General features: G+C 38.3%; 1 protein-coding gene across 1 annotated transcript; it reads right to left on the bottom strand.

The window, feature by feature from the left end:
* LOC140922653 (transketolase-like) lies at positions 1–25,266 on the bottom strand. The gene is made up of 12 exons (XM_073372642.1): positions 25,042–25,266; positions 24,880–24,950; positions 18,154–18,200; positions 17,224–17,343; positions 14,393–14,490; positions 11,469–11,660; positions 9,527–9,654; positions 7,754–7,953; positions 5,669–5,990; positions 3,656–3,870; positions 1,092–1,308; positions 1–458 (listed from the first exon to the last, which is right to left on the bottom strand). Exons 1-12 carry the CDS (start codon positions 25,149–25,151, stop codon positions 295–297), a joined length of 1,884 nt encoding a protein of 627 aa, XP_073228743.1. The 5' UTR covers positions 25,152–25,266; the 3' UTR covers positions 1–294.
* Between the last annotated feature and the right edge of the window lie 476 nt (positions 25,267–25,742).

The raw sequence follows: 25,742 nt of genomic DNA, 5'->3' as shown, positions 1-25,742 counted from the left end.
ACACGAATTTTATTTTTCTTGCGTTTCTTACTATTGTTGACATTTTTATTACAACAAGTTAAAAGGTGCACACCTGTTTTAGGATAATCTCCAGGAACAATTATAACTCCTAAAACATAAAATTAATGCTGTTTACCTGGGTTAATGCATGACAAGTAATTTCATTTTTCTAATCTAAGCCCAAAATTTCTATAATATGCTAAGTGAGAATAGGAAGCAATGTCTTATCTTGCTTGATACTGAACTTTAATACCAGCACAGTGTGTATGTATGGTTATCCAAGGACTATGTCCTTCACATGCTCTTGACGGTCTTGACAATGGTTTTGGCACCAATCCCATAATGATCTATCAAAACATCTCCTGGGCCACTACGCGGGATCTCTCTCACGGCTAATGTCTCCACAATCACCCCCTTCTCCTTTGCCACAACAGCAATAACAGCCTCACCAAGACCACCTAAGCAAAAGACAAAAAAATAAGTGTGACTCCTTAAATGAAAGCTGATGAGCAGTGCTTTCCTGTGGTACTCCTTGCTATCTTGAGCAAGGTAACTCCATCTTTTGAGTCTGGACAAACCTGTAAGGTGTAACCTTTCAAATGAAAGCTACTGAGCAGTACATTCTTGTGGTTGACCTATGACTTCCAGTGGCGGATCCACGGGAGGGGGTCCGCCTTATTTTGAGACCAAACTGAGGCCCGAAGGACTGAAAAAAAATATTTTTGGAGACCAGCCCCCCCCCCCCCTTATCTAAGGGTCTGGATGACCCCCCCACCACCACCCTATCTTCTAAGGTCTTGATCTGGTACTGACTTCAGCACAGAACTGACCAAACACAGTAGTATCCTCGTGACAAAGCCCCTTTAACCCTTTAAACCCTAAGATCAAACTTTGAATTCTCATTTGTTGCCCCTATTCATTTCGTACAGAAGAAGTGGGAAGAAGTTGATAAAATATCAAGCAAATTCATCTTGTGTGATCATGTCCGTAAATCTCATAACCACTGTTTTACAAAGCATTGATATTACAAGGGGAAATTTGATGTTGATCACTCTTAGGGCTTAAAGGGTTAACAAACCTACATAACATACCTTCAGGATAATGATCCTCTACAGTGAGTATTTTCCCACCACAATCCTTGGCATGCTTTATAATGGCTTCCTTGTCAATTGGCTTCATGGTGAAGAGATCCATGACCCGAATGTTGATTTCCTCCTTTTCAAGTTCTTTAGCAGCTTCAATTGCTTCAATCAGTGTAACACCAGCTCCAATAACTAGTACTGAATCTTCATCACTCTCACGAACAATCTACAGCCAACAAAGCGAGTGCTGTAAGCTAAGCTTATCCAGGAGGTAGGTGTTGGCATAGAAAAAAACACTAAAGGACTCTCAATCAGTGATTCAAGCCCGGGAATGTAGTCCCTTAAATTTCTGATAGGTGTGTGGCGCTTAGGGTGTTAAATTCCGTACCTCTCTGATAAGTCGCCCTTTGCTGGGGAAGAAAGTTATTACGCCCCCTCCCCCCTTGTCTTTAAGCCCTCCTTTTCCCTCTTTTTTTAAAAATGATAGACTGTATTTTTCAATTACAACTCTAACACTTCATGAGGACTGATCCGGTATGGCTTATTCATATTCTGAAAGTTTATATTTGCTAGTAGCATTTTTTGCTGCATGACCTTCAGCTTTAACTGCCTTTTGCGTTCTGGCTTTTATTGAGAATTTAGACCATCATCTTTGCTAAATTAAATAAGCCCCCTCTCTATTAAGTCCCCCCTTCAAACGTGGTTTAGGAAATAAGCCCCCCAGGGGGCTTAATAGAAGATTCATTACAAATTATTGAATGAGACTGAGTATCATCTGGAGAATTATGGAGATCAAGGAGGGTGTTATCTGCTGAGGAGGTAGGCTGAAGTAGATAACACCCTCCTCGATATCCATAATTCTTCAGATAATACGAAAGCCAAATTCAATAATTGTTTTATTATTCATTCAAAATAATTCCTAGTTTAAAAACAAGCTAAAGCATGCTTACCTTCATTGATGTTAAGTTTATTGTCAATAGTGCATGTTTATCGGCAAGTTTAGGAAATAAAGGGTTGTTCAGGTGAACAGCAGGTGTTGAGTTGTCTTTTGCTGTTCTTGCTATGCTTTTAGCAAATAGTTTGCCTATTTCTTACTCTTGAAACAAGTGAAATGTTCTGCCATGTACTAGTCACAACCTCGTCCCCAGGTCTTCTCGGTTAACATTTCAATAATCTGGCAATTTTGCTGCACTTTTGACATCATTTTTTACACATCGCAAAATTCTTCCACGTTTGGTTGACAATAGCTTATGATGGAATTATGCATGGGATTTTACCCAATCAGAAATGGAGAAAAATTTGAATGAATAATAATAGTTATTATTATTATTACTATTACTGTTATTATTATTATTATATTTAATTTGCTTTTTTAAGCTAGAATACGTTTTCCCCAGAACATTGTTTTTAATTGATATGAACTGTTTTCAATTCCAGTAATTCTTTTTTAATTGAATGAATTTTTTTTAAATCAAAACAAATTCAATCAAAAGGAATAGTAAAAAGTGCTTTGACTGAATAGTTTTTTAAAGCAAAATTAATTGTAATAGGATTTTAAAGTCAGCTTTGCTATTAATAAAAGAACTATTATTATTATTAGTTATTTAATAATTTTATTAGTTATTATTTTTGACAGACTGGCTTTTCCATAATGTTTTTTACTGGTTTCTGCTTCGTTTTAGAGCAATAACATGAGCAAAAAGTAAAATAAAACCATGCTGTTTTATGAAAGTTAGAGGGTATTGTTTTAAAAAATTCTATGTTTCTTTGGAGAATGTAAATCAGCAAGGTGAATAACTTTTTGAGACAATTTTATCACTTGGTTCTTTTGTTGCTGCATTTTGATCATGTGATGGCAGTGCTCTCTTTCAAATTCTCATGTTTACAAAATTTGGCAGGTGCAATACTTTATTAGTTTCTAAGATGACAAACACTTGGTTACCCCTATTACACTACTACATGAGAAACTTCTGCAATTTGATTGACTTAGAGCAGTGGTATTTCAGCTTAATTTGAAATACGTCCAGGTGAAAATTACAAAACCTTTGCGGGTTGTAGTATAATCAAATAATAGCATGAATTCTATGTAATATTGGGCATAAATACCACTTGTGGTATTTCAAAATTGTCTCAAATTTCACTCGCCTAACGGCTCGTGAAATTACGTACAACAATTTCAAAATATCGCTCATCGTATTTATGCCAAATATCACTTCAAATCATCCTATTACCTATACCAAAAACGTCATTAAGGTCTATAGCTGCAACACAAAACTTCGTTACTTGTACAATCCAGTGCATTGAAATTATTGCTGAAGGGGTCAAACACTGAGAAAATGGCATTCACGGCGTTCACCTCCTTCAGACATCGCAGATCAAGAATTGAACTGGACTGACCCCCTTGTTCTCTTTTCCCTGATAATGTCATTGATGGGCAAAAGCTACTATTTTAAGTTTTTAATTTTTGACAGTAGTGCAAGGCCTTGCTTGAACTTCAATATTGTTTTTTAAAATGCTACTGAGAGACCACATACAAAGGTTGTCCCATCAAAAGATGATCTCTCCGTTCTTACCTTGGCTTTGCCAATCTCAAATTGTTCATCATTCTCGTAGATAACAGGTGTATTTCCTCGAGTAGCACGGATGAAGGTCATATCCTTGTAGTTAGCTGCGAGCTCAACAGCGCGTTCACACGAGACAGCATCACTTGGGTAAAACACCACACAGTTTGGAATGGAACGGAACATGCCAATGTCCTCTAAAGCCATCTGAGAAGGCCCGTCCACACCTGATCATGAACCAATTAAGACAGACATAATCTTTTTTTTTTTTTTTACCACATGGTTACTAAAATACAATAATTTTATTAAAACCTGAAAAGCAGGTATTATCTTAGATTCTAAATAGGTTGACGGCGAATGATTTTAAGAATGCCAGGGTGTACCCCAGGTTAAGGGTATAACCCAATACAGTTCAAGGGTGTACATTAATGTTGTCTCAGGGTGTTTCTTAATTTAGATCAAGAGTGTCACCCAAAATACTGTAGTTCAAGTTAGTATGCTACAATGTAAGTTTACAGGGAAGTGACCTAATCCGGGGGGGAGGGGCAACTCCTGGGAATTCTAGTTGGGGGTGTGCCGCCCAGTTCTCCAAATCCTGACCCTATTTCAGACCAAAAAATGTCATTTTCCTCACACGTTTTCAGACCTGGCTTCTAGAATCCATACCCGTTTTCAGACCTGGAGGAGGTCATTAAACAACATTCATGTTTACTGAGATCCGAACGCCAACAAGAAAATTTCTAAAAAATCCATTTCAAATTCGCATATTATGGGTTTATTTCTTATTCATTTGGAACCACTGACAAATATGTTCATACACCACTGTAGCTCCCTCGAAAACTGTACTCAGATCCAGGCCAAAATGGGCAAAGTCTATACCCATTTTCAAACAAAATGGCACAAGAACCCTACCTTTTGGGGCGGCACATACCTATATGGCTTATATAAGGGAGTACCCCCCTTCCCCAGACTTAATGAAGCTCAACAATGTGCCCCATGCAATGTACACATCTTCATAGTGTCTCAATTGATTTCAAAGCTCTGCCCTAGATAAATAATTTATCAAGCACAGAAATCAATCCCCATGCATTTAAGCTCACTCAGGAATCCAAGAGGTACAAAATGCTCTTGAAGAGCTTAATGTAAGCCAACAACAGTTCACACAGTCAGCCCACACAGTCAACTCTTGCATTGCACAAACCTTGCTAGCACAGGAGCCCCAATAATATGGACAGTGGCAAAATTCTGGGCAAAAATTAGTTACAGATTTTGTCTGAAATGAACTTCTACTATTACTTTTGCTGTTGCCGACACTAACCCACTAACTGGGTGTCCACAATAAAAAGAGCTCACTGTACCTATTTTTAAACCAAAATGTTGGTGACGTGGATAGAAAGCTGGCCTGTTACTGGCCCCTACATTATGTTGCTGCCTACCCATATATTCAAGATTCTTTCAGTTTGCGCAGGGACATAACAATACTTGTCAAATTTCATTGAATCATTAAACTGAAACTGAGGATTTTTCATGTCACGCCTTCTCAACTGACTTGTCGTCTAACTTTTCCCTGAGTATAGTTTTTCTCTTCTTCTCCAATGTTGAGAGCCCTGTTTATTTGCAAATCCATAATACATGAACCAATATTGGAAATGACATAATGTGACAAGTATTGTAGCCTGTACACAGACATTGTTTTATTTTTTCTTTTCGTTCTTTTTGAAAACATCGGCGAGCGTGCAAGAACAAGCGCAGAGCGCAAGAAAGAAAAATAAAGACCATCTATTTTCCTCTTCCCCCACCCCTACCCCCTTCCTTTGGCGGTCAATAAATTCCACACGGTTTTTATTTTTTAATGAACTTTGAAGAGAAAATAGAGTGACTGTGAACAGGCTACAAGTATTGTAGTCACTTATAGTGAGTAATAAAGAGTACCAGACATGAGAAACTTCCCTAGAAACCCATGGGAAAAGAAAGCCCATCACAATTTTTTTCAGAAAAAATCTTTCTTACTTTAAGGAAACATACCGATTGAAACGCCACAGTGAGATCCACAGAAGTTAGCTGAGGTCTGTGAAACTGCTGCCATTCTCAAGTGATCAAAGGTACGTGTAAAGAATGCCGCAAATGTGCTGGAGAAGGTGATGGCACGACCCCGAGCAGCACAACCCATGGCCACTCCCACCATGTTCTGCTCTGCTACAAAACACTCAATGTGTCTTCCAGGGAAGGCGTTTCGGTAATCCAAAGAGTATGTGGAGTTCTTGGTGTCTCCATCCAGAGCAATAACCCGCTCACAAGTCTTGCCCAGTTTGATAAGACCATTGGCATATGCCTTGCGCACAGCAACCTGGAATGTTGAAAAAGTGCACACATAAAGGGTTATTTGCTGTACTAGCTGATTCTACCTTTCTGAATCACTAGAATCATTCAAACAATCTAACAGTCAACCACACAAACCGAGGCCACCCAGACAAAATTTTGAGACAAATTTTGAAATTAGCCAATCACAAGTCAAGATCTAAACAATGGAATTGCGCATAATTTTGTACTCAGAGCCAGTTCAACTTATACACATACATTGTGAACCATTTTTCTAAAGGATATAAAAAATAAGGAATTTTGACGTTTGTCTAAATCAACCTGAAACTGTTTTTAATTTACAGTGTCTGGGTTTGCCAGAATCAAAGCCAACAGTAAAGAAATTTTGAAATTTTGGTCTGGGTGGCCTCGGTACAAGTAGTCGCACTGTAAAGACATTGGATACAACTTAAGCACTTCTGCTACAAGATGTAAATTTTTAGGCACACTGCCAAAATTTTAAGCGCACAGCTGAAAATTTTAGCAGCACAGCTTACAATGTTGGGAACATCTATTTCAAAAGTGAGACCAAAATCAGCAAGTTACACCCCAAAGCGAGAAGATGAGCATCCCTGTTTCTTTTATATGAAAGTCCCCTCCCCCCCAGGAAACTCTTGTCAATGACCACTTTTGGTAGCAAAGGTTTTTAGAATTTTCTATTGTTTTTTTATACCTGATATCTTTGCTCACTGTATTTACTATGCTGCTCACAGTATACTTAGAAATTTCAGTGATAGCATGGAGCTGATCATATTGCAACATGAAAATTGCATACAATAAGTTATCTTCCATATTAAAGTAGATGAGTCTGCACCCCTTCACACAAAAGATCGACCCATAGTAATAATGGATTCTTGTAAGGAACCATCTCCCAAAAGCATCCACTTACGGGTTGCTTACAGGAGGTTTGACAGTACTACATAACCGTGTTATACTGTTATATAGCTGGAAATTTCTTCCCGACATCCCACACTCAAATGGTTACTTCGAGGTTATATGATATCCAACAATAAAACTGTTTCCCAGCAAAACCTCTGAGCGGGCAACATTGCAAAAATCTATGACGTAAGAGGGTAACAGTGCACTGTTAGCCGCGAATGTTGATTGACCACTGCAGTTAAAGCAACGTTTCATGAATTTCCAGCTACACAACAAATCACTTAAAGACTGGTCACTACAGAAACAGTTTATTTTGTTTCTCGGGAATCTCAATGTTACGGCATTCTCAAGAAAAAAAAATTTTGGTGCTAACAACAAGGACCAAAACTAGAAAACCAGAAAAAAAAAGGAAAAATGGGTAGTGAGAGCTGAGTGAATCCTGACATTGCCTTCAGCAATCAATTATTGCCAAGCCGCCTACTTTTACATCCTCTGACATCTTCTTTAAAATCAATAAGAACCCTGCTCAAACCACTAGATAAAATTTTTATTCTGCATACATTGAATCAACAGAATAACTAACTCCGCTAAATAGCATCCGTGCTCAACAATCATGTCTGCAATGCGTTTTAGTGGCATATGAGTAAAACAAAACAAAAATACTTGGCAAATGCAATGATCAATAAGAAAGTTTGGAGAAGCACCACTGTATAAAACTACTTGTTTCTGAGAGGATTTTTGCCAGTTTCCTCTTCAAAGGACAGAGGGCCATGTGTTAGAAAACTCTTTACTGGGTTAATCATGTATCTACCCTCTCAAAATAAAGAACATTGTATTGTATTGTATTGTATTGTAAATAAATGGCTTAATTACCTTTTGTCCTATTTTGTAACTTGGTGGTTCAGACAGTTTAATGGTTCCAGGTGACAGATTCACATCAGGTGCATCATCAACAACTGGCTGCGGGCCCAGGTTATGTCTGACATTGGAGAGTCCTTCCTTCAGCTTCTCTACAGCTTCTTTGCCTTTGTCTCCAAGAGCTTTGCCGTGATAATTTTCCAAATCTTCAACGCCTACAAAACAGGTTAACAAAACACTTGGAAATAGTCCAGTTTCGAATCTGTCGTGGCCACTAAATAAATTAGTGCTGAAGACTTAATTATTAGTACAGGGTAAGCCTTGAGCTAAAGTAAAACATTCACCAATACCAGCAAGATCATGGTGTGCAAATTTGAGTTTACACAACATACACAGTTGTACATAGGTCTTCTTCTGACTGGAATTTGTGAATATATTTACCTTAAGTCCACGCTAACCCTCTATAAATGAGTCTTCAGTCTACTGGAATAAACAAATATGGGCTTTCTGCCCCAAAGATTGTTCCCCAAAATTTTTTAGAGGTGTTATATATGGATAATATGTTGTTATTGTTGCTAATGATGACTAAACATGTATTTACATGTACCACTGGGATAAATTTGGCTGGCTAGGAATCTACAAATATAGACATAAATAATATTGAGAAACATTTGACCAATAAAATGGCACAAAGATACAAAATATAATTATTTCAAAGTTTCTGACAAAAAAAAACAGAATCATTATGAAGCAAAATCTATTGACCCACTTCACTGGATTAATTACAACCACTTGAAGACTGTGACCTAACCTTCGCCACACTTTTATCCTCAATTCCCACCAAGAAAAGAAGCTAAAAGGCTTCTAGCTACACAAGATTGTGGGTCACCAAAGGGGAAGAGATGGAAAGAGAACTCAAGGATGGCCTAAGCTAAGATTCAAGGACATCGTGAAAAGAACCCTGAAGTGGAAGAACATCTTAAGGAGGCAGCGAGCAAAGGACAGAACCTCCTGAAGGATTACCTCATTAAAGCATGAACTCTTCATGAAACAGTCATTGTCACTTTGACAGACTGCTTAACTTTGACTTAAGGGAAAGGTGGGGGCAAAAGTTTGGAATGGGTAACCTGAGCCAGATAACTTTACCCTGTTTTGCAACTACAATATATAGGCCAACAGCAAGTGCCAAGGGAGGAGAGTTTCAATAGGCCATTTGCACTAAGAGGTCATGTGACTAATGCTTCCTTTAAACAATGAGTTGGAATCTTGCTGATGCCACAAATAATTGATGTCCAGAGCACATAAAAATTATCTTACAGCCGAAATTTGAGAGGAAACACATACAAGGGAGATATTTTATGGCACTTTCATTTTTCAACAAATTAAAGTAGTATGATTGGCCGCCATGTTGGAGGCATGCTCTTGCCCTCCAATATGGTGGCAAAAACTACTTTTTGCTTATATCCTGTTAGATGTTTGATAGTTACACACAGATGTGCTCTAAATGTTACCACATCATCTTTTCAAAATTATTTTCCTTGACGTTTAAGTGCAAAACTTGTGTTCAGAAAGAAGTAAGTCATGGTTTTAAAAATCACATTTTGGTCACGTGACCAGCTATGAAATTACTCATTTTAAGAAAATGGTATGGGTTTGAAAAACCAAATCACTATTATTTTGTTTAAGATATGAGCCACTAATCGTTTTTTGAAGGCAAAATCATATAACTTTCATCATCATAAAAACGATGTCGCATGACCTCTTAGTGCATATGGCTTATTACCATACCTTCAACGCCTTTTCCTTTGTACGTCTTTGCCAGAATAGCTGTTGGACGATCCTTTGTTGTTTCGGCTTCATAAAATGCTTTGCAGACTTCTTCAACATCATGACCATCTATCACAAGGGTCTTCCAGCTGGAAAAATTCAAACCATTATAGAGGCCATGTTAGGGCAAAATTCCCACACAGACATGGCCTGGAAACAGCGACATAAGACAGCTGAAATATGGCGACAAATGGCACAAAGATGGGTTGAACTGTGACAGCAATGATTGAAATAAATGCGAATTTCAAAAATTTGCATTACTACTGAAACAGGTAGACTGTTTTTTCGCAGACGTACGTAACAGTTGTAGTTAGCAAAAAAGGTGATTGTTTTTTGTCACGTGTCGAAAGAGATGTTAGCTCCAAAGGCAAACGCACGCGATAACATTCCTTCGCACTTTGGCTGTCTATCGTCGCTTATCCGCTTTCGTTTAGTAAATTATACAGCATGATCCAGCTAAATTAGTGTTCTATATTAATATTTCTTTTCCGGAAAATCGATCTGAACTAATTACAGCAGACAAAAATGAGGTGTCTACCTTCGATGATCTCATACGAATCGTAAGGAATAAATTAGAGTGTTTACCACGGATATAAGACCTTCCTTGTTTGTTTATGGAAAAGCCCACCATCGTTTAATTCTCAGGAATGTGAAGGAATGCGATCACGTGTGCTTACATTTCAGGCGTCAGGGATAGATCACGTGGGGTTAATTCAAATATGTTTCTGTGCAGAAACAACTGTTTCGCACATCTGCAAAAAAACAATCTACCTGTAGTAATTCTTATACACATTAATTTTTGTGCCATACATTAGTTAAGTACAGCGTTAATTTCTGCGACCTTAATTTCAAGTATTCTGGTCCCAAACTCTCGATACACTTTAGATATTCTTGATACCTAACAAAGACGTATCAGTGAAATTGGAAGAACCCTCAAAGAAGCCAGATTTCTTCACTTGACTCCCTTGCTACATTTGTGAAAGTAGCACAAAACAAGCTCCCAATTTGAATTATATAATTAACTGTACTTCATTCCTGTGGTGCCCATGAGCCAACAATAATTAGTTTTGTTTCTTAGTGAATGTCCTCCATTTTGAAATGATATCTTAATTTTCTTTATTCTAAAGTTGTTTCCCAATTAAATTTGTGCTAATTTAAGTCACATTAAATTCCAATACCTTCATTTCTCAGAGCCTATAAAATATTGGTGTAACGATTAATCAAATTCTCGATTAATCATGATTATGACCGTTCGGTTCCATTCATGATTCTTTGCTTCTACGTTTTGAGTTTGGTTCGATTTTTGCATACCCTTTCCAGGGTGCCTTCACTGAGTTATAACATTGTTAAATCAGAATCCAGAACTCTTTAAAATGTGCGGGTTTTTTTGAAGAGCAAGGTGATTGCAGTTCATGCGCCTTGAGAATTTCCAAATAAGGCAAGCCATGTGCGACACACTCTTTGTCAGGTTCCCAAACAAGGCAACAAACGCACAAGCGACAGTGAATACACCTGTCCCTGTTACTATTCTAAAATTAGGGGTTTAGGGTTGCATGCTGTTTACATTACGCAATTAAGAAACATTTACATAATCAAATCAAAACAATCGAAATCGAAAGGCAAGAATCGAAATAGAATCGAATCACAAGGAATATGAATCGTTACACCCCTACTATAATAAGGAAGTAAAATAACAACAGGGACATGGTTTCCTCCTCAGCAGAAAAAATGATTAAGTTTTTGAAATTCAGAAGGCCTCAGTATATATAAAACAATAACTGAATATACTCAATATTAAATTTTGAGGATTATTGCAATTAAACAAAAATCAAAATTACTTTTTTGCAAGTGACTACAACTTAAGTTTTTAATTGCAGCATTGATATTTATTCACTGAACTCACCCAAAAGCCTCAGTTCTTTTCTTGTAAGTATCAAAGTCATGCTCAAGCATTGTGGGGTCACTTTGTCCAAGACGATTGATATCAAAGATAGCACACAAGTTATCAAGCTTATAATAACTTGCAAAATTCATAGCTTCCCAGACTGAGCCCTCTGCAGCTTCAGCATCACCAATAACACAAAATACACGATAGCTGAGAAAATAAAAATAAGGCTGTCACATCAGCGCAAGAGCAAATGATCAAGCTGCTTCTAATGACACATCTACATTAAAATCCTGACACTAATTCCAACTTTATTGAATGACCTGATTTAAATTTGATGATGGTGATGCAGTATACAGATTCAGGGTGGCATGTTTCTGAACAATACTATTATGTCATCAAGGCAATTGTATGTCTCAGCTTAAGCAATTAATTACAATCATCATCATCATCATCATCATCATTGAAAACTGTTTGGTCAAGATCATTGGTTGAACATTGAAAAAAAAAATTCTTTTAATTCTTTTACTTACAATTTATGTCTCTTTAATCTTTACCTAACAGTTTTGTAATATATAGATTTAGCCATGGACATGACAATTTATCTATTAAGCTTAATACTTTAGACACCACGGATACAGAAACAATCTCCACTTTCTGTTTTTATCTTTGTTAACTCTTTAGTTGTCTCTGCTTTACAAGATGCCGGTGGCTATGCGATTTCCCACCAAAATGACCTCAAGTTGCATTTAGGGAAAGTTCATTTAATATGACAAGGGGGGGGGGATGAAGATATTGAAACTCGAAGCTTGAAATTTTAGCAGCCCACCTCGCTAGCGGTTCAATTTTTTAGGAGCCCCCTCCTTGGTAGTCGAAAAAATTTCAGAGCCCCCCCCCCCTCCGCTCCTCCTTCATTTCTTAACATTTCTTGTTACAGAGTCATCGTTTTTATGGTTCCCGTTAGCAGATTTTGAAATCTTGTTGAATCAATGTGGTTTTATTATAAAAAGTTTGAGCATTTCTAATTTTTGAAATTTTCTAAAGCATTTTTGGGATGAACAAGAGTGTAATAATTACTGAGACTACATTTGTTATATCTGTAAACCACGTGATATAGCTGAGTTGCACAGGTCATTAAATTGTTGAGTTGAAAACCATCGATCTGTATGATGATGTCATGTGTTGGTTTTGAAGTATACAAATTTTCGGAGCCCCCCCTCCTAGCGCAACAATTTTTTCAGAGCCCCCCCTTCGGGTGTCTAAAAATTTTCGGAGCCCCCCCTCAATATCTTCATCCCCCCCCCTTGTCATATTAAATGAACTTTCCCTTAGATTGCTATACCTGTTGATTGAGTTATTTTACACTCATAGGCGTATGGGCCGAGGGGGTGAGGGGGGCTGCAGCCCCCCCAAAGTTTGGGCAGCGAGAGAAAATTTGGGCAAAACCAGTTTTTTAAGACGTTTCCGTGTTTTTGAAATCATTATTTTGAAGAGATAAATATTTTCTATTTTAACCTGAAGTTGGCGTAATAATCCAGTACTGTTATATTCACACGAGACAGTGGTTGCCTAGCACATGATGAGTTTCTGGTTATAAGGGAAGGGTATCATGTGCTGCAATGGGCTCTTTCCAGTCATGAGTTGATTAGAATAAACTTCTGCCTAACTTTCTAGAATCATCTCCGCTCGTAGAACAATGTATGGCAGATAGCATCAGCAATGGGTCTGAAAGTGAAGAAGTGGCTGACTAATTCTCAGTTTGAATTACGCGAAGAATCGTAATTTTTAAAATTCAAAAAAATATAAATAAAATAAAATAAAATATAAATAAAATTTTAAGAATCTATCAAGTGGTTTAAAAATTATTCACTAATTTGTTAAAGTAGACCGAAATGTTTACAAAACCGCTAACAAGAGCGCCATGATACATACTAAATACTCAAATCCTTTTTTGGCCAGAGCAATCTCCATGATCTTTTACCCACGTTTTTAAAAAGATTGAAACTACTATGAGGTGAAATTGCATGTCAAAAGCGCTTCGCTTTCTACAGATAACAGCCAAACATCAAGATTTTCCTTTTTACCTTATTTCTAACGATAAAAACTTTATCCCAAAAATATCTCCGCAACGCTTTTACAGATTCCTTTTTAACTTTACGAACATCGAGGCGACTATTGGAGGAAAATTCTCCCGTGAACAATTTTGGAAGAACAGTTCCCAATGAGAAATTTTGCTGCAAGTATAATAGGTAATGGCGTCATTTGGTTGCTATGACAACTCCGATGTTATTGCAACCCGGATCAAAACAAATTTTTATCTTTATCTAATACAACTGTGGTGACAATTTTTCCAAATGTTTGTTTATGAGGTCGTAGTCTATGCTCAAAAAAACTTCACAGGTATTGACCCTGAAAAACTGTATCGAGCCACTTTCATAATGCTAGTACGGCCTATGTTGTTACATCGTATGGCCCTCGTTTCTGTTCGACTGTTTTGTAAAAATTTGGGCAACTTGCAAGAATTTTTTTGGGCAAATGGTCTACCGCCCCCCCTGGCAAAAAATCCCCCTTACGCCTATGTTTACACTGGTATGCCTGTGGTGCGGATGGATGGTCACTCTGTGTACGATGACATGATTACCAAATTTTCTAGGATGGGTAGATTTACTTAGGTATGGGGCTCCACACGCGCGCAGTTCATGCATGCGTGGAGTTCCGTTAATATATTGAGTGTCTGTATGTGAATATATTTTTTTCTGGCAAATAAATAAAAAACAAATAAATAGATAAATAAAGACCTTAACCCAACAGATATACGGAAAACTTGGCACTTGGTCAGTAACCCATAAAAGACCCTTTAATTTGCTCCAAAAGATCCCAAATGAATAATTCATATACAAAAAAATAAATGACAAATCATATCAAATAAAATAACATTTCACCTTGCTTTGTCAAAGTATTTCCCAGTGTACGCCATACCACATCCACAGCTAAGACCTTGGCCCAGTGAACCCGTGGCAAAGTCAACAAAGTCTAATCGCTGGGGAAGAAAACATAAGCATCATATTTTATTAACCCAATTTACAGTTAGTTGATTGAAGCGAGGCTGGATAGACCTTATTTTGACATACATGTACAGCCCTTCCTGATTTCTTTGTGAATTCTTGTTCTAGTTCTAATAATTATTAGCAATTAACTACATATAGAATTATTTCAGAATAATTTTCATACAGAAAGCAAGTATAGGTTTGGATCAAACCATATATGTCAAACTAATGTCCTTACATTTCTCAAAGGCTATGGTACTTTGAAACAGCACTGATGTGCACAGCACTGGCTTTTCGTATATACACCTATTACAATTAAGGTTGCTCCCGTGAACCATGTTTTATAGCCTGCAGCGCACTATGGTAAACCCTTTTGTAAGGGGAAGTTTAGTCTTGCTCACGTTTATTGAAATAATGGAGACCATTTGTGAGAAGGCATTCTAGAGAGCTTTCAAGTCAAATGGCTGCTAAAATATTATTCTTAAGCATGAGTGAGCTGAAAACTTTAATTTTTAACTCGTGGGTACGCACAAGCATACGACGAGTTATTGCAGGGACAGGGATATGCAAATGAGTCACTTGCTCACTCGTGGTAGATGCACTTTGTAATTAATCGGGTCCGAACTCGAGAGCCTTCTTTTTCCCATCTTCCTTTTTTTTTTCTTTTTTGTTTTGTTTTGTTTGCTTATTTGTTTTGCTTTTTTTTTTTGTTTTTTTTGTTTTTAAATATATATACCCAAATAACTGTTAATAAAGTGCAATAAACAGCAAGAAAAGTATTGTGTTTCCAGAACAAGGATAGTATATTTATAATTTGAATTTCTATCATTTCCTAAAATTTATTGTGGGAAAACCAGAGGTGATAACTAATTGATTACTTTCTAAACAACGTACACACGAGTTGACGATAGTCTTTCTTTGATTAAAATCTCACAGTAAAAAATTAGAAGCCTCTTCTTTTAACAACATTAAATGAATAGGGTTTTACCGCCTGATTGAGCTGCGTTTTTGCATGGGCCAGAATGCTGGTTATTTCAGTAAAGCAAACTAAAAACGCTACTTTTTTTTAAATCAGTTTTTAAAAAATTGCCTGAAAAATAGATAAACACATAATGTTAAGTTTTATCTATTGCAGTTCAACAAATGCCTCAAATCTGATTTTTTTTTAACTCAATCCAAAATTTCCATGTGCACGAGCGAAGCAAACTCATTGAAAATTTGCAGCATTTGCATATTACCACAGAGAAAGACCTAACATCAGATCACTGTCTTAAATTAAAAAGCCTAGGATTCATTCCTTTGAAATCCATTGTCTTAAGGGTCTGCTGACATAGCATAGAAGCATCAGTAGCATTTGCTTTCTAGGCTTCTAGGCTAATTGCGGGCACTAGACTTGCTACAATAATGCACCGTGGGCTATAATATGAAACTTGGACCATGCATCATGCATCATTCTTCTCTGAAGTAACCTTAATTGAAATAGGCGTATATACAAAGATGAAAGGCAAAGGCAATCATTTTGCTCTGACAAACAAGTTCCTCTAAATAAAATTTAGTAGACCTCTCTGGAACTCTCAGTTTTTAACAGCTGTTACGCCAATCTATAATAAGAGCTTATGGAAAACTGGGGCTTCAAAATTTCCTTTAGGGGGAAAAATTTTAAACTCATATTGTGTTTAAAGTTGAACCTTTACTATAATGGTCACCTCTCTACATAAAAGTGGCCTGATGACTCCACAAAAAAAAAAAAAAACATATGTTTGTCCTGTGGTTATATTGATCCATGTTTTAACCCCTAAAACAGCCACGCACGACCACCACCCAAATGCAGTCATTTTTCTCAACCCCCAACATCGCCAATGCGACGAGTAGTGTAGGGAATCAACTAAACTTATAATCGTTCATCAGAAATAATCTTATTTATCCCACACATCTATCATCAATTATATTCAGAAAAATCTCTTCATTAGAATTCCATATATTATTAACCCTTGTGCAAGTCAAAGTACAGTACCGCTTAAAAGTCAGTTACCACCCCCTCCCAAGGCACGAGCCTCGTTGTCCCCGTCTCTCAAGACAAAACTCTCTTCTCTAGATGAGAATCTTGCCTCATGAGACAGAAGTCCTTTCTCCACAGAAGAGACGCCTGAGACTTTTGACCACTAGCCTGTGAATGGCAGACGTTTCTACTTGTTCATTGCCGCCGAGGGACGTTTCGCGACGAGGAACGTCTGCAACTCAGTGACAGAAATTCCATACCGAGGACGTAAATCAATGTTTACATAATAAATCCAGTAGTCATCGGGTTCCAAATGCAAATTTGTTCAATTTTACGTTTCTCCTGGTCGATTTTGGTAAAGTGTTGTGTTCATCTGCGAATGAGCTCCAGAAAAACTCAAATGCTTCTTCTGGAGACGACTATATTCGACAAATATTGACTGTTTTGTTAGAGGTTCATTGCATTTACATTTGACCTTTACGGCCTTTTGTCTTTTGTCTGTCATTCACAAACAATAGCTAAAACAACGAAACTACTCAGTCGACCAATTAGCGCTTCTGACCAGATTCCGGACAGATTTTGCGTCATCAGTATGGAATTTCTGTCGCTGAGTCGCAGACGTTCCTTCTCGCGAAACATCTCTCAGCAGCGATGAGCGAGGAGAAACGTCTGCCGTTCGCAGGCTATTTGACCACATAACATGAGCAAAACTAAACAGGTTACTCACAGGGGTGGGGTGGCCTTCCAGATCAGAGCCAAATGCCCGCAGTTTCCCAAGTTCTGAGACAGGAAATTTTGCATGACCAGCCTCTGCCCATGCCGCATACAGGATGGGGGCAGCATGACCCTAAAACATGGAATGAAACAAAAAACGAATAAGAAAATGAATGTATATGTGGTTGTGGTTCAATTTTGTCCTTGGTTTAAATTTTATTCTCCTTCTTGTTTTTGGCCATGGTAACATATGATAATGAGTTTGAAACAAAGGAAAAAAAATTGAACCAAGGATAAAATTGAACTACAACATATCCACAGGTATAAAACAAGTATAAATTTCATTTCACTTGGCAGATTATAATGAATATAAATGTGAAAAAAGTAAATCAGTTAAAGTGAAACTCAGAAACTGAGAACGTCAAACAAAATAATGGAATGTTAATGTTTTCCAAGGGAAGAACCACCTGGCAAGAGATTATTAAACTGCAAGCAGCAATGGTGATACATTCTTGTTTTGTGGTTTGCTCACCTAAAAATTATATGAAATATTTAATCCTTTAAGTCACAAGAATGACCAAAATTAATTTTCCCCATTTTAAAGCAAAGGGTAAGGTAAAAGGTATAGGCCCTCAAGGGCTAGAGGCCCACACGGCTGGAGCTTATTTCCAGTTTCCCTAGCATGAAGCATGCCTAGGAGTATTGCTACTCCCCCCCTGGACAGGATGCTAGTCCATCACAGGGTTACTCCCAACAGAGTATGTCCCTGGTAGCCATTTATACTCCTGGGTGAAGAGACACAAGAGAGACTGAGGATTGTTTTCGCTATCTGTTATCATGACGAGCCAAAGAAAAGAGGTTGAAATGCAGGTCAAAATAACCTCTGGAAAAGTCATGTTTGTGCAGCTAGGTGACAGCTTTGTCATTAAAGTAAAATGCTTACCTTTGACAAGATGAACCTATCACTTGAGACATCTCGAGGCTTAGACACTAATTATAAAAAGCAACAGTTGGAAATTAACTATAAAATGGACCCGGTACAATCTTTGCATAATTCATAGACATTTTGATGGTAGCTAAAGGATATTTCTTTCTTTCATTTAAGAAATAATGGATATAACAAACCTAAGTCCAGTTATAATTCACATAATTGGGAGGAATATTACAGCTTAGACAAAATTCACGAGACAGTTCCATCTATATTTCCATTATATGTAATACTAGGATGAAAACTTGCCGAACAAGGTCACCATTACGTTTCAATATGCATAAGCTCACCACATAAGTTCAGTAATCAATTTACTTTAATCAAATCTAGAACTATTGATGAACGAACTTGATACATATAATAAGCTTAATGGAAGTTTGATTGACATTGTAACATCCTTCCTGTTTTGAAAAGTGTCTCTTCATAAAACAATCATTTCTAATCATTCGGCACACTGTCTATTCTCTGATCAAATTATTAATGATGAGAAACTACAATGTTCTCCAAGTCCTATCAATAAAAAAAACAAAACAAATCGTAATGAAAAAGATAATGTTAAACTATGGCATGTCCTTTAATCATATCTAATCATTTCAGTACGTAATCTTTCAGATACTGAGGGGGTCGTCTAATGCACTGAGGCATGGCTGCTGTCTTGGGTGCGATTGTTGTCTTGTTGTCTGTGGTTTTCTCAGCAGTGGCAGGAGAGGACAGTAGCTTCGGCCCAGCAGGTGTTGGCTGATCCTCAGGACTTCTACAAGGTGTTATGTCTGACACTTCCTTGGGATCAGGGTTTTCCTTGGTTTTCCTAAGGTGGTAACGATTTCTCCTATAGGTGTCTCCATTGGGTGTTTCGACCAAATATGATCTTTCGCCAAGTCTCAATATTATATCAATCATGCCTTTTTTCCACTCCTTACTTCACAGCTGGAACGGCTTCATACATACGACATCACCTTCTTCGAGTGAGAATAGGTCACAAGCATGCTGATTGTAGTATCTAGACTGATGAAATTGTCGCTTATTCAGTTGTTGGATATCTCGCTCACTGTGTGGGGCTCTGGGTTGGAGAACAGTCTTCATTGTGGGAAGGAGTGTTCTTGTTCTCCTATTCATTAGGCGTTGAGCAGGACTTGATTCCATTCCTTGTGTGGGAGTATTACGGTAATCAAGAATTATGATGTATGGGTCTGTTCCGGCACCCAATGCTTTACGTAGGAGGTTCTTTGCTGTTTTCACTGCTTATTCCACTTTACCGTTGGCTTTGCTGTTCCCAGGAGAGCTAGTTCTGTGTTCAAAGTCCCAATCGTTTGCCAATTTATGAAACTCTGATGACACGAACTGAGGACCATTGTCGCTGATCAAGCGATCAGGGCAAAAATAGCGAGCAAAATGGTTCTTCAGCTTCAAAATTACAACTGATGAGGTGGTACTTGTGAGGCGGTCAATCTCCCATAAATTGCTGTAATAATCTACTGTGATCATGAACTCTTTCTTGTTTAGTTCAAACAGGTCCACTCCTACTTGCTCTCATGATCAATTGAGTACTTTGTGAGGTATCAGAGACTCTTTCTTGTGGCTGGTCTCGTACTTGCGACAGGTCTCACAGGTTGCAATCATTTCTTTTAATTCAGAGTTCATGTTCAGCCAGAATATGGTCTCCCACGCTCTTTGTAAACAACTTTCTGCGCCAAGGTCTGAGGCATGCAGCTTTTGTTTCATGTGTTTTCATAGGCTGACAGGAACTACAATTTGTTGCCCGCAGAATATCACCCCATCGTGTACTGACGACTCATCCCTCATGCTAAAGTAGGGGCTTATGTGCTCTGGTATTTGACTACAATCATCTGGCCAGCCACGCAATATGACAGCTTTCAGGGCTTGCAGGATCTCGTCATCCTCAGTTGCCTGCTGGATTTCCCGGAGTCTAGATGTGGATACAGGAGGAACGCAGTGGCATTGATGTTCTCAAATTCAGCTCCAGTCGGATGTAAGGTCGTCGGCAGGTACGCTCTGGAGACTGTATCGGCCAAGTACAGGTTCATGCCATACTGCACCTCTTAATCATATTTCTGACGTCTCATCATCATACCTTGAAGGCATTTTGGCGTACACACGAGAGACTTCTTCAGGATGGATTCCAGTGGCTTGTGGTCGCTTTGGATTTTCACGTGGCGTCCGTAGCTGTACTGGTTAAATTTCTCAAGTGAGAATACGATCACAAGCATTTCTTTCTCAATCTGTGCGCATCCCTGCTCAGTCTCAGTGAGCACTCTGCTTGTGTACACGATCAGTTTGCCTCTTTGCAGGAGGGCAGCTCCTAGGCCTTTCTAACTGGCATCACACTGGATTTCAAGCTCGGCCTTCGAGCTGGGGTGGTAGTCACAAGACACTTCACTTCTCTAAACGCGTTCTCTTGCTCATCCGTCCAGTTAAATTCTGTACACGTCTTGTCATGTGAGGCAATGTATAGGCTCCATTTGGTCTGCTAGGAGAGGTAGGAAGTTTGACAAGTAATTGACAAATCCGTTAAGCCTCTGCACGCCTTCCACATCTTTGGGTCGAGGCATCTCTAAGACTGCTTTTACTTTGTCGGGGTCTATCTTGAGGCCTTGTTTGGTTAAGAGGTGACCCATAAATGGCACTTCAGTAAACCGAAGTCTCAACTTGTTCTTTTTTAGGGCAATTCCACGCTCTGTGCATCTGAGTAGTAATGCCTCTAATTTACGATCGTGGTCACGACGAGCTTCATCTTTGGTGTCACCAACTCCAAATACGAAGATGTCGTCAGTGATGTTAAGTATTCCTTCCAGTTCTTCTAGGGCTTGACTCACCCGTTTCTGGAAGATCTCGCTTGATGCTGATAAACCAAATGGGAGTCTTTTCCACCGGTATCTTCTGAAAGGGGTTGCAAAGGTAGTCAAGAGACTAGACTCGTCGTCAAGCATGCAGTGCCAGTATCCTGCGGTAAGATTAACAGTTGAAAAGATCTTTGCTCAAGCCCGCTCTGGCATTTAGTCGTCTAGGATTGGCAGCTGATGTGTTTCTCTTTTTAAGGCTTGGTTCAACAGTCACCGATCTATACATATTCTAAGGGTGCCTGACTTCTTTGTAGCAATAACAACACTGCTCACCCATGCCGTAGGCTCATCTACTTTTGCTAGTACTCCTAGATTCTCTAAGCGGTCTAGTTCAGCTTTGAACTTCTCTCTCTGCGCTGTGGGAATCGGTCACGAAGGCGTTATGGAAGGTTCGGCATTTTCATCAACTCTCAATTGGACTGTGCCAGGTAGGGTTCCCAGATATCTTGCGAAAACTTCTGGATAGCGTCGAACTAGCTTGTCAGCTGTTGCAATGCTTCGGATGTCCTCACATGATGTCTTTTGAGGAGGCGGAACAGAAACAAAATGATCTTCAACCACAGTTATCAGCTCCATTTGTTGTGCTGTACGTGCACCTAGCAGTGGTGTTAAGTCATCGGGAACAACAACAATTTCAATTGAATACTGCTTTCCAGTTTTAGGATTCGTGACTTTCAAGCTGGTAGTTCCGAGGGGTTTTATTTCTGTTCCATTCCACATCTTCAGGGTTTTGTTTGATGGTGTTACGTGACTTTTTCTGGTGTTACATCTAGTGATGATGTTTATCGAAGCTTCGCAGTCGATCTGAAATTTAATTTTCTTGTCATTGATCACCATCTCTGTGCATATTTCTTTTGCATGGCTGGATGTTTGTTCAATTGCATGGATAGATGATTCCACTGCGATAACGGTGAGGAATTCGTAATCACTAGACTCACAGCTGTCATCGTGTTCATCGCTGTCAAGCTCAGGTTGCTCAGAAAGCCCATGCACACCACGCGCTTGGCCCTTTTTGCAAACTGTGGCGAAATGATTTCTGCCATTTCACTTCTGACATCGCTTTTGCCATGCAGGACATAGCTCGTTTTTCAGAGGGTGATTCCCAGCGTGGAATTTGCAAATCTTTCGCTTCTGGTGCTTGTGATGCTTTGCCTTCCGATCATATTTTTGCTTCCAAAGAGGTTTTGTTGGCTGTACTTTTAGTCAATGTACGTCATCTGTTGTGCTAGATGCTCCTGAAATATCTTTAATAATTCTGGGAGGAGGCAGCTTCGATCACTACTTCTACACAAATTGATGCACTTTTTAAGATCCAAATTTCTCTCTTGCAGCAAGCGTTTTCAAAGAGAGTGGTTGTTTATCCTGAGAACAGTGCGATCCCTTAACAGGCTGTCGGCAAGACAATCACAGAATCCACATGCTTTAGCTAGAGATCTTAGCGCAGTAATGTATGCATCGATAGATTCGTCTTGGCCCTGATTTCATCCGTTAAAGATATAGCGTTTGTAGGTCTCATTGACTTCTCCAATAGTAAACTCGTCAAATTTCTCAATAATTTTGGATAAGGTGCGGTGGTCCGTCTCACTGGCGAACTGCTTTCCATTGTAGATTTTTCATGGCACCTGGACCCAGGCAGTGAAGGAGTAACGTGACCCTGTACTGTTCCATTTGTGCAGTAAGATTTGTGATAATAGCGTAAATTTCCCAGATCTGTTTGAACTGTTTCCAGTTTTCAGCTATGTTAGTAGTGGTACCTAGAGGTTTTGGCGGCATGATACCTTGTCTAAGGGGAGCAGCTTGCATTGTGACGCTCGGCTGAGACGGCAAAGGAGGTGAAGCTTGTGAGGCCGCCGATGCGCCGTAGTTTCTTCCGAGTTGGACATTGGACTCTCTCTCTCTCTCTAGGACTCCAGCGGGGTCCTAAACCAGCTACGCCGCTTCCACCATGTTTCAATATGCATAAGCTCACCACATAAGTTCAGTACTCAATTCACTTCAATCAAATCTAAAACTATTGATGAACGAACTTGATACATATAATAAGCTTAATGGAAGTTTGATTGACATATTGGAAAAGGACATGATTTTTCCAATCTGTCTCAAAAATACAAACTAAAAAAACTAAAATAGTTTCCAAAGAACAGCAATTTTAAAGCAAATTGAGAAAACAAAAGCTCCAACAAAAGGAAATTCAATGGAATAAAAAAGAATGATGTATTCCTATATCTGAGAGAAATTCCATCTTATTTAAAATTGTAGATTAATTTTGACATGTATATCCCCATCTTTACAGCTGTTAAAAAGATTGGTGAAAATTATAACTTGCTAGTAAAAGTCAGTGAACAATCGATTGAGTAGTGCAAAGGTATTCACTTTTGCATTGCTTTCAATTATTATGCAGATTAAAGGAAGTTGAAAATCATTACTCTGAATTGCCCAAAGCATAAGGGAGAAGGATATTATAATGATCAAAAATGGGTACGTTTTAATCATTACATAGCAACAAAAATCATTTGGTAACACAATTTCATAGTTTAACTCATGAACAACATTGCATGACTAAAGGAAACAAAATTGATATTGGTGACCTTAATGAAGACTAACAAAAAAGGAATATTAAAAAAGCACTGTTGTATTAATATTGCACATACAAAAAAAAAAAAGGATGGTGCAATATGTCTTTTACAACATAAGATTGAGCTGTTGAACGGTGATAGGGGTAATAAATTGTTAGATATATTCAGTTCCAAGTACAACCTGTAGCTCAACACAAACAGTAATAACAATTCAAGAAAATAATAACACAAAAGCATTTATTCTAAAAGTTTTCAAAACTTTCCGAAGTTGTTTGAAAAACAAAAAACAGCTTTTAAAAACAAACTCAACAAAGATTATTTATGACCACAAGAAAATAGCATCTTTTTGGCTTGTAAAATGTTTCAAGAATATTTATGTTTAACTCAAAATCTACATGACATGACTGAGTGATTCTCTGCAATTTGCATGACGAAAACATGTACATCGGCTCACAGATACAATTAAATTTACTCAACACAAGGTCAGATGATTGACATGTGTTGGTCTAGCAGAAAGAGATGTCTGCCTTTATTTTCCGTGTTTTGTCGTAATACATTGCACATGTAATCAAAATTAAGGCTAGCGCTTGTAAATTAGTAGGAGTTTCAAAGTTTTAACTTAAAGCTAAAAGCTCTTCAGAAAATACTTTATGTGCAATGATGTACGACACGGGAGATGAAAGATCCCAGCGCCTTTGTAAAAATGCTTTTTTTAAAAAAACAGTGACGTATTTGTTAAATTCAAATCAAAGCGAATCGAACTTGAATTAAGTGTATGCAACTATTACATGCTTAAGGACAGGCATTTAATTAAGCCATTGGACAGTGACAATGCAAAAAAGAATTGGCACGCTTTAAATTTACCTCAAAAAGATTCTACGTACAGCATCGCAAAATCAAAATACAGTAAACAAACTAAAATTAATAACTTAAGTGAGTTATTAACTGAATCCAATGGGGTGAAATCGATACACGCTGATGAAAACTCCACAGTACTGCCTTGAAGACTTGGGCCAATATTTGCTTAAGACACCTCGGAGTACAACCTTACGAATTTTACATAAAAGCGAAATAGCACGGAATGGAGGCCAAATCGGCTTCTAAAAGCTGCTAATAAAGTTCATGTTATGTTGGCTAAAATTTCGAATGACAAGCACCAAGAAAGTATTGCTCAATACATATCTCGCTCGCACGGTTTAAGATGATTACGAGCAGGCAAAACTAAAAGCATAACTAAAACCCACCTTTGTAACGCATGGTATGGAAGAAAAGAACCGACATTATTTCAGCCATAGAACAACAAGACGACGGATGTCTGAAAGATAAAATCAGGAAGTTTAAATGCGACTTGTGAGTTAAACCAAGCTGCAAAGTTTAGCATTAAAATTACTGCATATTGTACGTACCCTGAACCTGCTGTGTTCGTAGACTCAATGCTATGGATTCGTAGCCTGTTCGCCATATCTCTCAAGGCCTGGAGAGTCTTTTGGTCCGGTCTGTGGTATGTGTCTCCCATGTTGCTTAGATCGAGTCCAGTTGTCGAAGGAAATTTGTAAAATTCACAGGCCAAACAACTTGCACCCAACACACACGACTGAGGCAAAATGAAAGAATTTTCCAGTGCCTCTCTCTTGTAAAATTTTCTCCACGTGATCTCCACCCGTGTAGGGAGGGGTAATACGGTTTACTTTTGGGTCGTCACGCAACGCTCCTCCCCCATTTGTGGAAAAGAGCGTTGCGTGACGGCACAAAAAACGGCTGTGTTGCAGACTACAAGAGGTCACAAGATCAATGAAGTTGTGGAAAGCGTTGTGGATAGTCCTTCGAGCTGCTATTATATTATGACTTGCGATGAATAACAATTTGCTTTGTCAAGCTGTTTTTTTTTTCTACACGTTAAGTACCTCCACCTTTGGCTATGTGCCTACTTCTATAAAAGTGACAACTGATCATTTCTCCATTTTAAAAGTTACAGGCACAGATCTGATTAAGAAATTGTGATAACGGGGCTTAGCTACAATATAGGCACGTACGAACGAGCGTGCAGCTAAATTTCGAAAACAACAGTCAAATTTTTACTAGAAGAACACATTTTTATCATTGAGTT

This window comes from Porites lutea, chromosome 13 (assembly GCF_958299795.1).
Source record: "Porites lutea chromosome 13, jaPorLute2.1, whole genome shotgun sequence".
NCBI classification, from domain to species: domain Eukaryota; kingdom Metazoa; phylum Cnidaria; class Anthozoa; order Scleractinia; family Poritidae; genus Porites; species Porites lutea.
The sequence above is the reverse complement of the archived record's forward strand: the minus strand, read 5'-3'. Positions and strand labels throughout refer to the sequence as shown.